This window comes from Astatotilapia calliptera, chromosome 6, assembly GCF_964374335.1.
Source record: "Astatotilapia calliptera chromosome 6, fAstCal68.1, whole genome shotgun sequence".
Classification (NCBI taxonomy): domain Eukaryota; kingdom Metazoa; phylum Chordata; class Actinopteri; order Cichliformes; family Cichlidae; genus Astatotilapia; species Astatotilapia calliptera.
In genome coordinates this window covers 40,875,306-40,889,864 of record NC_137427.1, presented here as the reverse complement: position 1 = coordinate 40,889,864, position 14,559 = coordinate 40,875,306, and the positions used below count along the sequence as shown (strand labels likewise).

The 14,559-nt window shown below is 44.6% G+C and overlaps 1 protein-coding gene across 1 annotated transcript; it reads left to right on the top strand.

The window, feature by feature from the left end:
- The first annotated feature begins 9,136 nt into the window (after nucleotides 1-9,136).
- LOC145429327 (uncharacterized) lies at nucleotides 9,137-14,292 on the top strand. The gene is made up of 2 exons (XM_080302587.1): nucleotides 9,137-10,379; nucleotides 13,676-14,292. Exons 1-2 carry the CDS (start codon nucleotides 9,823-9,825, stop codon nucleotides 13,701-13,703), a joined length of 585 nt encoding a protein of 194 aa, XP_080158713.1. The 5' UTR covers nucleotides 9,137-9,822; the 3' UTR covers nucleotides 13,704-14,292.
- The last annotated feature ends 267 nt before the right edge of the window (nucleotides 14,293-14,559 follow it).

Here is a 14,559-nt window from a genome sequence, read left to right as displayed (position 1 = left end):
GGTGGGACGCAGTAAGACAGTCATTAGGATTTTCTTAAATGATCCTGACGGTTATGTGGATGGGGATACAAGTCGGAGATCGGTAGCGTTACAGAAAAACACTGAAATGTACACAACAATGGGAAAGAACAAGAGGAAAAAAAGATACCTCTACTCATGCTGTGCTTCCATGGTAGGACAGCACGAGAACAGGAAACAAAAAAACTCCTCTGCACAAAAAGCACATAAATGTCCACAGCACAACATTGTGAAAGACATGACAAGCCACAGGATTGGGTGGGGGGTGAGGAGTAATACGAAGCGAACACAGCAGCCGCCCTGCAAAGCGCTACCATTCCAGCACGGCACACAGACCCGCCGTGTTCCCCCGCAGGAAACAAGCATCGAAGGTGTTTGGAAGGGAGGGGGATGAGTGTGTGCTTATCAGTGTAAGTGTATGTGTGTGTGTGTCCATAGTTCAGCTGAGACAGTGTCCTTCGCCCTGCCAGGCTAAGTAAACAGTCTTCCAGCCAACCCAGGTGGCCTTGCATGGAATGGGAAGGAACAGACTAAACACAGTCGTTATCAGGGTGTTGTTTTTCGGCTCCAGCCCCTGTTCTTCAGGAACTTCACTGGCTCCCTGTGAAATTCCGGATAATATTCAAACTTCTTCTGCTCACCTTCAAGGCCATTCATAACCTCGCTCCTCCTTACCTTTCTGACCTGTTAAGCACTACCTGTTCTGCCCTTTCACGTTGATCTTCTTCTTCTATCCAGCTTGCTGTACCTTCCTTCCGCCTCACCACCATGGGAAGCAGAGCTTTCAGCTGCTCTGCTCCCAGGCTGTGGGACTCTCTACCCCCAGAAATAAGAAACATTGGTTCTCTCCCCCAGTTTAAATCTCAACTCAAAACTCATCTTTTCAAATCTGCATATTCACTGTGAATCCACTGTTTGTTAATTTTATTTTATGCTTTTGTTTTATTTTTCTTATTTTGTCATCGTTTTATTATGTGTTTTATCCTATTGTAAAGTGTCCTTGGGTGACTTGAAAGGCACCAATGAATAAAATGTATTATTATTATTATTATTATTAAATATGACTCTGTTCTTATTATTGGTGATTTTAACATGCACACCTGTTGTAAGGATGACCTGCTTGCTAAAGACTTTCTTGCTTTAACTGACTCTTTTAACCTCCTACAATGGGTAAATGGACCAACCCATATTAAAGGCTATATGTTGGACTTGTTCTTTACGTATGGATATGTATTAAGGATATAAATGACGCTGGAATGATCATTTCCCAGTTATTTTTGATATTGGTTTATCTGCCGTGGGACCGCAGTCTGTAGCTCCCTCTTGTCTGCTACATATACTCAGCTCTGAAGCTGTGTCAAAGTTTGCTGTGTCTTTTTTGGATTCGGTATTTATGATTCCTGACTGCTGCTCAATTCGCTCATCTGATGGTTATGCTAATATTTTGTTATCATTATTTTCTTCTACCCCTGATTTGGCTGTACCTGACGGCTGTTCTCTCTGCTCGGTTGATGGTTATGGTAATATCTTGTTAGCTCTTTGTTCTTCTATTCTTGATTCTCCTGCTCCCATCAAAATGAAGCGCTCTAGAACCTACTCTCATTGCTGGCTAAATAATACTACGCATGCCTTACGACGTGTTTGTCGCTGTGATGATAGAAGGTGGAAAAAAGGTAAACTTCAGGTCTCTTATGATATGTTACGGACTAGCCGCTCAAATTTTCAAACTGCTGCTAGAATGGCTAAAGCATCTTTTTTTCCCAAAGTCATTCTGGGTAATGGTCACAACCATTAGTACTGAGCAGAATGGCTAATGACCTAATGCTGAGCCAGAATTTGTTACTTAGTTTTTAAGTAACAAATTTTAAGTAAAAAATTTTGTTACTTAAAATTTTTAATTCTGTTGTTAATCCCTGTTCTGATATTCCTTTACTATATTCACAAGCTCTTTGTGAGCGTTTTCAAATTCTCTTTTTAGATAAGGTTTCATCTTGAAAGTCTTCCTCTTCATCTGCTTCTTGTCCTGTTTTTTCCTCTGGGTGTAATTCAACTTTTCATCGAGTTGAGCCCGTGGTACTTTTGACTCTCAAGCAGCTGGTTGATCAACTGAAAAACACCAATACTATGTTTGATATTCTCCCATCACGCATTGTTAAGGGCTGCTTTGATGTAACTGGACCAAGCATTCTATTCTTAATAATTTAAGAATAGTCTCTGGATCCGTCCCACTGGCCTTTAAGCATGCTGTAGTCCAGCCTATTCTAAAAAAAAAAAGAATCTTGATTGTTATGATCTCTTGAACTACAGACCGATCTCTAAGCTTCCATTTCTGTCCAAGATCCGGGAGCAACTAGTTCTTTCTCAGCTTCGGGCGTATTTAGACGCAAACAACATTGCAGAGAAATTTCAGTCTGCCTTTAAGCCACGGCTCAGCACTGAAACTGCCTTGCTTAGAGTTCTCAATGACCTTCTTATAAGCACTGATTCTGGACGCTCTGTGGTCCTGGTTTTATTGGACCTTTCCTCTGCTTTTGATATGGTGGATCATAACATTCTTCTACTAAGACTTGAGCATACTGTGGGTATTAGAGGCACTGCCCTTAACTGGTTTAAATCTTATCTGGCTGACAGGTCCTTCCCGGTTAATTTGGGCAACTTCTTGTCTTCCTTGGTACCTGTACGCTGTGGTGTGCCTCAAGGATCTGTATTAGGCCCTATTCTCTTCTCATTATATCTGCTCCCTCTTGGAGCAATTTTTGATAAGTATAATATTACCTTTCATTGCTGTGCCGATGACATACAGATTTACTTTGAGATTACTGACGATCTTGCTGTGTCTTTTCATTATTTTCGTGAATGAATGCGTGGGGTTAAAGATTGGTTTAAGAGTAATTCTCTTGTCTTGAACAAAGAGAAAACAGAGATTGTGGTGTTCGACAGTAAAATCCTCCGCGACCAATTGTGTGCTGCTTTGATGCCCTTTGCTAGCTCCTCTTCTGATTATGCCGGTAATTTGGGTATATTATTGGATAGCTCGTTTAAATTCGACACGCAAGTGTCTGCTGTAGTGAGGTGTAGTTTTCATCAGCTGCACCTTATTTCTAAGGCTATGCACTATGTTCCTCATAAAGACCTGGAGAAACTTATTCACGCATTTGTGACCTCCAGGTTGGATTACTACAACTCTCTTTACATTGGCCTTTCCTCCTCCCTTCTCCTTAGGTTGCAGACTGTCCAGAATGCAGCAGGAAATTTCCCTCCATCACTCCTGGTCTTGCCGGCTTGCACTGGCTGCCAGTTAAGTACCGTATTCAATTTAAAATACTACTCTGCACGTACAAAATTATTAATAATTTAGCGCCGAGCTACCTCAATGAACTTCTTAGGTTACACACTCCTGTCAGAGCACTTAGATCTGCTACCCAACTACCCAGGTGGAGCAACCTCGTTCTCGGCTGAAGTCTCGGGGCGACCTTGCATTTGCTGTAGCTGCCCCAGTCTTATGGAACAATTTTCCTGTTGCTATCTGGGTGTCTGACTTTATGTCATTGTTTAAATCACGGTTAAAGACATTTATTTAATCTTGCGTTGCCATCTAGCTATTTAATAATAATAATAATAATAATAATAATAATAATAATAATACATTTTATTCATAGGCGCCTTTCAGACCCTCAAGGTCACCTTACAGTAACACGTAAACAATACCATAAAAAACATAAGAAAAATGTATAAATAGCAAACATGGTAAGATAAAATTTAGACATAAACAGTCATAAAAGTATAAAAGCAAATATAAAAACTGAGCAAGGTAAAAATGGCCTAAGACAGATCAGGTGTATGCAATTCTAAATAGATGAGGTTTGAGACGTGATTTAAAAGTGGTGAGACAGTGTGTGGTCCGTAGAGCAAGTGGAAGTGAATTCCAAAGTCTCGGGGCAGAACAACTAAAGGCTCTAAGTCCAATGGTAGTCAGACGAGCAGGTGGAACATAATATGATCACCTGGATTTTGAACTAACTGCAATTTATGGAGGGATTTATGAGGTAGACCATAGAGAAGAGAATTACAGTCATCCAGACGAGATGTGACAAGAGTATTGACAAGTATGGCGGTACTGTCTGGTGTGAGTGAGGGACGAAGACGGTTAATATTACGAAGATGAAAGTAGGAAGACCGAGTGATAATATTTATATGTGCTGTGAAGGACAGAGTGCTATCGAGGATGACACCAAGACTCTTAACCCGAGGGGAGGGTGTGACACCAGAGTTATCAATGGATAACGAAAGACTGGTTGGAACTGTAGTCAGTTTTGATCTGGTGCCTATTTAAATGAATTCTGTTTTATTGCCATTAAGTTTAAGAAAGTTGTGAGGAAACCAGACCTTGATTTCACTTAAACAGTCAGAAATGGATGTGGGTGGGAGAGTAGCTGTGGGTTTGGAGGATAGGTAGAGCTGGGTGTCATCTGCGTAGCAGTGAAACTGGATGTTATGCTTCCTAAAAATATTACCTAGGGGTAGGAGATAGATGATAAAAAGTAAAGGACCCAGGACAGAGCCTTGGGGTACACCGGAATTAACTGGAGTAGATACTGATCTGTGAGGGAGTAATTGAACAAACTGTGAGCAGCCAGAGAGATAAGAAATAAACCAGGCGAGTACTGTACCATGCCAATAGATGCTAATCTGTGAAGGAGGATGCAGTGGGAGATAGTATCAAAAGCTGCTGTAAGGTCAAGGAGAATGAGGATGGATATAAGTCCAGAATCAGCTGCAAGCGGAAGATCATTGGTGATTTTTACTAGGGCTGTTTCTGTACTGTGACATGAACGGAAGCAAGACTGAAACTGTTTGTACACGTTATTTCCAGTAAGATGACGATGAACCTGTGCAGCCACTATCTTTTCAAGATTTTTTGCTAGGAAAGGGAGATTTGAAATTGGCCTGAAATTATTTAGATTGGAGGGATCTGAACCATTCTTTTTCAGTATTGGGGTTATTATTGCAGTTTTAAGAGAAGAAGGAACAGAACCAGATATAAGAGATGAGTAATATTGTATACAATATTAGCAATCAGTGGGGCAAGAGATGGGAATGAGAGTTTAACAAGATTTGTCGGCAGTGGATCAAGTTTACACTACGATGACTTTAAGTTAGTAATTATGGAAGATAGCTGAGTTATTGTGGGAAGTTCAAAATTGGATAGAGAGAATGAGGACAAAAAATGCAGATAGAACAATTGACCATAACACAGGACGAGGGCAATTGTTGGTAAAGATTCTCAATCTTGGTGTAAAAAAAGTCCATAAATTTGTTGCAAACTGCGACAGAGTGTGCATGTATGGCAAAGGTATCTGGGGGTTTAACAATATTATGCAATGTAGAAAACAAAGTGCGAGTGTTTCCTTCAGCGGATTCAATAACAGAGGTGTAGTAAGCAGATTTAGCATGATGAATAGCTTCTTTATAATGTTGTATATGACTGAGATACATGTCCTTGTGAATAGTATTCCTGGAGAGACATTCCAGGCAGCGTCCGGTAGCTTTAAGTTGGCGAAGTTCAGATGAGTACCATGGCGCAGAGCGAGAGAAAGAAACAGTTCAAGTTTTTTGGGGAGCCAAGGTATCTAAGAGGTTGATTAAGTTCATTGTTATAGTGAGATACCAGGTCGTCTATGGAAGCTGAGGCATTAGTGGTAGGTAAATATATTAATGCCATGGGAAAGAGCTGATAGATCAATGCCCCTAATATTTCTAAAAGTAATTGAGCGGTTTTGTTTATTTTTGTATAGTGGGAAACTAGCATTGAATAAAACTAATTTATGGTCTGAAAAAGGCATGTCCAATACAGCACAATTCTTAGGGGTGACACCAATACAGCAAACAAGATCCAAAATGTGTCCTTTGGAGTGTGTGGGAACGTCCATATATTGGTGTAAGCCAAAATTGTCCAGACAGGATATAAACAGGATATAAAATCTCTTGTGAGTATTTGATGTGTGTTGATACATTTTTATCTGTTATGCTTTGTTAACTACTTTTATGTATTATGATTGTTATGGTTTTCATATTTAATACGTGCTGGGTATTTTCTCTTTTCCCTCTCCCATCTCCTTTTTTCCTATGTTATTTTGTCAAGCACCTTGGTATACCCTTGGTTTTTCACTGTGCTTTATAAATAATTTTATTATTATTATTATTATTATTGACCAATCAATTAAAATGTAAAATAATTAGATTAAACAGTTATTAGGCATAGTACCAACTAATGGCAATGGTGATGACTAGTTGACTGGTTGACAACTTAGACACATCCTTTGTTTAAACCAACGCAGCACTTAATCATTAGTTATTATTAATCTTTCACTCTCTTCCACAGTGTGTCCTTGTTCCCTCACTCAGCATGCAGCAATAATTACCATCCCCAAATTGAAGGACACGTTATATTTAATGGGAAATGGGAGATCAGAGACAGGCCACGAACTGGGCATCTTAAAAAGACCACACCACAAGAAGAACATTTCCTTACCCTGTCAGCACTTAGGAACCACAGGCAGTCTCTTAAAGCTTTGCACTCAAGGTTTACAGAATAATATTGATGATGGCTCTCTATTTAGCTAGGTCAAGTGATGGCTTTTGAAGCAACGGCTTAACTACTGCCAGCTTCAAGGCCCGTGGTGCATAGCTGTTTAATAGAGGTCGGTTGAAAAGACTGCACAGAGCAAACCTCCAGTCTTATTGTACTGCAATGGCTGCCCTTCACCGTCAGGCCCATTGGTGGTGTGCTGATTCTGGCAACATGTGCACTGGAACCTGAACATGTGGAGAGAGGTTCAGCTGTGTGTCCAGATTCTGCCAATGACAGTTGAATTGCTGAGTCAAAATGTGGAGAAGATACAGAGAACACTATTCTGATTGCTGGCCAATAGGCTGGTGGCTGTGTGATGGTGTGGGTCAGCATCACTTTCACTGGAAAACAAGGTTTTTCATCATTGGAGGCAATCTCAGTGCAGAGGGATATAGAGATGTTATTCTGCAACCAATGGCAGTCTGTCATAGTACGGCTGTGTGCCGGCAGGAATTGGACCCAAACGCAAACTCACTGGAGACAGGACTGAACTCAAAATGGCAGCTTTTATTGCTGAACACAAAGACTCTAACAAAACACACAGGGAGCTACAGGTAGAAACACACAGCATGAGGGTACGACGCGACAGGGAGCACAGGAAAACACAGGGCTTAAATACACAGGGGAGTAATTAGGAAATGGGCAACAGGAGGGAGACACAGCTGGGAGAAATTAGGCTAACGAGACAGGAGAAAGGTAAAACTGAACACATTGACATGAGACATGAACTTTCAGAACAAAACAGGAAACTAACAGACAGAACCAGAACGGACACTGAACTTGGCAGGCAGACTCACGAGCAGACACAGTGACACCATGGACAGACAGGGAACACAGGCAGGCATGAAACAAGCACACTAACACATAGCAAACCTAAACAAAAGACAAGGCAGAATAAACAAGTATATAGAAGAATATAAAGAAACACAAAACATCGAGTCCTCAGACTCAGGACCATGACAGCAGTCCATATTGTCAAACTTTGGGACTGAACTCTATCCTCCTGACAATGCTCATCACCACAGAGCAGGATTTGTTAGAGACTACAGAATTTGAGAGTGGAGAGGTCTGCCTGCAGTCTTCACCCAACTCCACTGAGCATTTATGGCTGCTGTTTAAAAGAAAGTAAACAGGCTTTCAATTCAAGGAGCTTAATATTGTAAGGTAAAGACCCTACAATAACACAAAGAAAACAGAGTAAAAATCAAGAATACGACCTCCTGTGAGAAAGCACTTTGGCGACAGTGGGTTTCCTTTTAAGAAACCTCCAGCAGAGCCAGGCTCAGGCAGGGGCTGCCATTCACTGTATCCAGTTGGGGTGAGGGGAGCAAGACAGGACAAAGACATGCTATGGAAGAGAGTCAAAGATTGATAATAACCAATAATTAAATACAGAGTGATGTATAAACGTATGGTGAGCGAAAAGAGAAGAGAGAACGAGAAACAACCAGTGCATCATGAGAAGCCCTCAGCAGCTTAGACCTATTGCAGCAGTAACTAAAGGTGGATTCAGGGTTACCTGATCCAGCCCTGACTTTAGGTTTGTCAAAAAGGAAAGTGTTCCAGGTTCCACAGAGGAGAGGCCTTAAAGCTGAAGGCTCTGCTTCCCATATTACTTTGAAATATCCTAGGAACCACAAGTAAGCCCACAGTCTGAGAGCAAAGTGCTCTGAGGTGATATGGTACTACAAGGTGATCAAGATACGATGGAGTCCAAAAGCCATTAAGAGTAAGCAACACTTTTGATACCATGTTGCCCATTTCTGGAGCCGACTACCATAACCTCAGTTTTATTTAAATTTAGCAGCAAAAAACAAAAAAACTAAAATTAGAGGCCATCCAGGCCTTTATATCTTTAAGACATTCCTGTAGTTTAACTAATTGGTGTGTGTTATACCAGGCTTTACGGATAGATAGAGTTGAGTGTCATCTGCATAGCAGTGAGAATGTATGCTATGCCTCCTTATGATACTGCCTGAGGGAAACATGTATAATGTAAACAGAACTGGTCCTAGCACTGAACCCTGTGGAACTCCATAATTAACCTCAGTGTGTGAAGAGGACTCTCCATTTACATGCACAAATTGGAATCTATTAGATAGACATGAATCAAACCACTGCATTGCAGTACCTTTAATACCTTTACAGCATGCAGTCCTCACTGCAATAAATTATTATGGTCAACAGTATCAGTCAGGTGTTTTACAGCTACTCTTTCAAAAGATTTTGAGGTAAACGGAAGATTGGGGTGTGGCCTATAATTAGCTAAGACAGCTAGGTCAAGTGATGCCCGTTGTGCATAGCTGTTTCATAGAGGTAGGTTGATCATATCTAAGATTCAAACATTGCAATTTAAACACATTACCTATTACAAAAAAATCACAGTTTGGTGAAATAATCTTTTTGAAAAGGGTGTCAGTATCTGAAACCAGGTCTTCAAATGACAAAGTGACTTGCTAAGACGGGGATGTTTTAGTTGGTAGGTCAGACACTTTGAAAGTGTCACGGTCCTGGGTCGGGTCGACCCAGCATTTTGAGTTTCTTATGTTTTGGTTTATTTTTGCATTATGGATTAGTTATTCTCTGGTGGTACTGTTTTGATTACGATTATATTCTGATTCTTTAGTTATCTGATGATGATGTTGATGACGATGATGATTATTTCTGGTTTAGGTTTTGTTATCTTGCCCTTATGTTTAGTTTAGGTTGCCTGTGCTTAGTCGTCTCTGCCCGTATGTCCCTCTGTTTGTCCATGACGTCATTATGCCTGTTTACGAGTCTGTCTCTGTCTGTCGTGTGCTTCCTGTTTTATTTTGTAGGTCTGTGTCCTTTGTCAGTGCGTTCAGCTTTGTGCTCTCCCTGTCTCGTCAGTGTAATCAGCGTCAGCCGTGCCTCCCAGCTGTTTCCTCTTCGCTCTGTTCACCTCTTGTATTTAGTGTCTGTGTCTTCCCCTACTCGGTGTCACATCGTTAACGTCTGTTCACCCTCGCTTCCTCTGTGTGTTCCGTTTGCCAGCAAGTCAGCCTTCCTGCCTACTTATTCCGTTCTTCCAGTTTAGTTAGTGTTTTTCTGTTCTGCTTCTTACCAGCAATAAAGCTGTGTGTTTTGAATTACTTCCGACTCAGTGAGTCCTGCATTTTGGGTCCTCTCTTCCTGCCTGCCTACACACAGACATGACAGAACGATGCGACCACAACCAGGACCCAGCGGACTCGTCCCGGGAGTGTGATCTCTCCCGCATCCAAGGTTTGATGAAGCGGATTTCCCACACCAAAGACACTACGACTATGGTGGTTGGGATTAACGCTATCAAAGCCATCCTGGAGGGAAATCCTCACCTGCGCCACCTAAGAGGATTTATGGGCTATATGGACCAGCTGCACGAAGCCCAGGAGGTGCTACAAGCTTGCGAACTCGCGGCTTTTGCCCGCTCCCAGTTTGCCAACCTGAAGCCACCGCAGCAGCAGCCGCGGAGCACGGAGCTTCCCGCTACGGAGCAGCGACGGTCACAGGGGAGAGGCGTCTCCACACCTCTGCCGCGGGATTCCTCCGCGTGCTGTTCCGAGCCAAATTCACCGGCCTCCTTCTTGGCAGCGATGTGGTCAGAGGATGAGGAGCAAGTTGTCATCCCTCCGCCACTTCTGTTCCCTCGTCTGGGAGGAAACGCCGCTCACGCCGCCGGCACCCCTTACCTCAGCTGGATTCGGGAACTTCTGAGCAGCCGGCTGGGGTGAGTAACAAGAACACTTTTTCTGTCTCGTCTGAGGGGGGCTGTTCCCTCTCAGGGGATTTAAAGGACTTTGTTCATACTCCTTTGGAGCTTAGAACCATACCCAATAAAGCGAAGGTTAACTCAGAGACTAAAAATTCCAGAGAAGCGCTTGTTGCTGCTAAACTAGCGTCTCCTGACCCTATGGGGCTAGTGCAGCCTGCTCTTCCCCCCACTGGCAGCTCAGCCGAGCGGTCTTTGCCTCCTATTTCTGCTAAGAGCCCAGACGAGCTCAGCCTGCCTGCTAAAGACTGTTTTTTACCTGCCCACTCAGAGCAGGGGAACCCGAGGAAAACTGTTTTCTCTGAGCCCATCCAGCGGGTGAAACTGTGCTCTGGAGGCTCAGGAGAACATAGGCCACCACCCTCTTTACGTTTTGCTACAAACACCTCTTCAGCCAGAAGCTCAGTTAGTTGCCCGACGGTCCCCAGTTCAGTCTCCTCCTGTTCTCCAGTCAGTTCAGTCTCCTACTCAGTCGAGTTCAGTGCACTCTCTTGTATTGCCAGCACCTCAGCCATTAGCACTGCCTGCTCCTCAGCCACCATCTCCACCCACTTGTTTTCAGGAGGAGGATAGCCCCACACAGACTTTTGTTGCTCCTCAAGACCTGGCTAAATTTGAGACTTTTGCTCTCTCCAGGGCCTCCCCAGAGGTTAGATGTCAGCATTCAGTTAACTCTGGCCCCCTGGATGTAAAGAAGCCAGCGCTACCTGTTTTTTCCCTGCCAGAGGTCCCCGGGCCTGCTGGTTCTGTTCCGTGCCTGCCAGAGGTCCCCGAGCCTGCTGGTTCTGTTCCGTCTCTGCCAGAGGTCCCCAAGCCTGCTGGTTCTGTTCCGTCTCTGCCAGAGGTCCCCGGGTCTGCTGGTTCTGTTCCGTCCCTGCCAGAGGTCCCCGGGCCTGCTGGTTCTGTTCTGTGCCTGCCAGAGGTCCCCGGGTCTGCTGGTTCTGTTCCGTCCCTGCCAGAGGTCCCAGAGCCTGCTGGTTCTGTTCCGTGCCTGCCAGAGGTCCCCGAGCCTGCTGGTTCTGTTCCGTCCCTGCCAGAGGTCCCCGGGCCTGCTGGTTCTGTTCTGTGCCTGCCAGAGGTCCCAGAGCCTGCTGGTTCTGTTCCGTCTCTGCCAGAGGTCCCAGAGCCTGCTGGTTCTGTTCCGTGCCTGCCAGAGGCCCACGTGCCTGCTGGTTCAGTCCTGTGTGTGCCAGGGGCCCACGTGCCTGCTGGTTCTGAGACTGTTTTCGCTGGGGGGCCCGTGGAGCCCGTGGAGCCCGTCCAGCCTCCTGCTTCACCAGCTGGGGGGCCAGAGGAGCCCGTCCAGCCTCCTGCCTCGCCAGCTGGAGGGCCCGAGGAGCCCGTCCAGCCTCCTGCTTCGCCAGCTGGAGGGCCCAAGGAGCCCGTCCAGGCTCCTGCTTCGCCAGCTGGGGGGCCCGAGGAGCCCGTCCAGCCTCCTGCCTCGTCAGCTGGAGGGCCCGAGGAGCCCGTCCAGCCGCCAGCTGCAGCTTCATCCACACCGCCTGCAGCAACATCAGCTTCATCCACGCCGCCGGCAGCAACAGCAGCTTCATCCACGCCACCGGCAGCAACAGCAGCTTCATCCACGCCGCCGGCAGCAGCAGCAGCTTCATCCTCGCCTGCTGCAGCCTCATCATCCTCGCCAGCTGCAGCCTCCTCATCAGCTTCAGCATCCTCATCAGCGTCGCCTGGTCCAGCTTCAGCATCCTCATCAGCGTCGCCTGGTCCAGCTGCAGCCTCTTCATCAGCTGCCTCATCCTCGCCTGGTCCAGCTGCAGCCTCTGTGTATTCAACCTCGCCTGGTCCAGCTTCAGCCTCTGTGTATTCATCCTCGCCGTCGCCTGTTCCAGCTTCAGCTACACCCACGCCGTCGCCTGTTCCAGTTTCAGCTACACCCACGCTGTCGCCTGTTCCAGCTTCAGCTACACCCACGCCGTCGCCTGGTCCAGCCCCGGCTTCGGTTTCAGCCTCGCCTAGTCCAGCCCCGGCTTCGGTTTCAGCCTCGCTTAGTCAATTGGCAGAACCCAAAAAAATTCACCAGCACTGAGCCGGAGTATCCAATTGGCTGTCGGGCTGTTGGGTGCCGACTGCAGCCCCGTAACCATCAGATGGCAACTGAGACTGAAGACTGGTGCAGGGGCGTCAAACAGCCAGTGACTATGTCCAGATGTTGCAGAGAGCATCCCTGATGACAGAGAGCCCTCGTCTGTGAGGTAACCACTGGGTTTTTCAACAAGACAACGCAGCAGTACACAATGACCGCAGGATAAGGGACCTCTTCCAGGAGAATAACATCACTCTTCTGGACCATCCTGCATGTTCCCCTGATCTAAATCCAATTGAGAACCTTTGGGGATGGATGGCAAGGGAAGTTTACAAAAATGGACAACAGTTCCAGACAGTAGATGCCCTTTGTGCGACCGTCTTCACCACTTGTTCCCACTCACCTCATGGAAATTCTTGCATCAAGCATACCACAAGGAATTATTGAAGTGATCAATAATAACAGTGGAGCTACTGATTACTGAGTTCATGTTTGAAACTTTGATTTCTGTTGCGTTTAACAGGATTGTTGGAGGTGTGGTCCTAAACTTTTGATCAGCTGTAGAAACAGCCCATTTCAGTTTAATTGTTGTTGTTGTTTTGTTTGTTTGTTTTTAAATAAATTGCAGGCTCAAATGTTTTGTCTCACCCCCATTTCTTCTTGTTGCATGTTGAAGCTCTATTTGGAACCTTGTTAAGATCCAACCATGCAAAATATGAATTTTTGCCCATTTTCAAGTGGTCTTAAACTTTTGATCGGGACTGCACCTTGTTGATGTCATAAGAGAACTGATAGGAAGGCAACACTAATTCAAATAACTACTCATTACAAACAAACTATGTACTGAAAGCACAACACATCTCACCTTTCTTCCTGATGCTCTGTTTGAACGTAGCAGGGTTTCTTGGCCATCTCTTGATTTCATTCTTGATTGGCTGATTGGATATTTGTCTTAACAAGCAGCTGAACAGACATGCCTAATAAATGAAGACTGCCTTAACTGATCTATGAGCTTCACTAAGATTAATGAGAGTGACATTACTGCTGTGAGAATTGTGCTAAAGAAGTTGAGAAAAAACTGTAAAATTTGTACTTTTTGTATTAAAAAGAATAAGATTTGTAACATTTAGTTGGCAAAAAGAATAAAAATCTGTGGTGTCAGTCACAACAGGTCTTACTCTTTCCATGACTGTTCGCTCCACCTCTGTAGGCATGAACCCAGCCTCCTGGATTTCTGACCACTCGGCACTCCACGTGAGCCTGTATTACAGCTGCCTTCTGCACACCCATATCACTAATCCAGCTGTGACAAATCCTACTCGCTGCTAAATCTCCCCACCCTCAACTCCCCAAACCCTTCGACAGAGAAGCCATCGAGCATCCCATCGGGTTCCCGCTACACAGATGTTACAGCTGGATTGCAGATGTGTAAATAAATCACTGATCAACACTGTGAGCTGCATTTTTTTTTACAGCGGGACAGCCGATGTTACTGGGTGCTATTTGTTAAATGAAAAGAAATACACCATTCAAATAAAAGTGAAAAAAAAATGTAATTGAGTGCAGTATTGTTTAATCTGCAGCACTCACAATCAACAAACAAAACGAGTTTACTAAAAATGAGACACCCGTATGTTAGGTGAATATTTTCACACTCAGTTCTGTGCCTCCTTTGTTGTATCTTTATGCAGTCACTTTCCCCTCCATCGCAGACTTTTTCACACACACTGCATCTGAAAAGCCACAAGCACTGAGGACAACCCCACACATGCCTCATACCAACTCTTTAGCCTCCTGCCATCTGGCATCAGGGACTAAAGTATTTAGGTCCCCAGTGTCAGACTGCAACACTTTCTTCCTGTAAGCCAACAGAAAGATTAATACTCAAGGAAACTGGAAACATACACAAATACACTTCCCTAAGTGCTTGCACTTTGCAAGAAAAAATGTACATCAGTGAAGGTGTGAACAACTTTGACTCCATTTCCTAGTCTTGCCTCTTGATGACCTTGTTACACACTTTGAATTTTAATATTAATATTAATTTTAATATTAACCTGCCAATCCAAGTCAGTTCCTACTTCAGAGTCCACA

What these genes read in the sequence shown, in the direction of transcription:
- LOC145429327 (XM_080302587.1), top strand. Translation starts at nt 9,823, where the DNA reads ATGACAGAACGATGCGACCACAACCAGGACCCAGCGGACTCGTCCCGG. An exon ending in CTTCTGAGCAGCCGGCTGGG is followed by an intron (nt 10,380 to 13,675) that starts GTGAGTAACAAG and finishes CCACCTCTGTAG; the next exon opens with GCATGAACCCAGCCTCCTGG.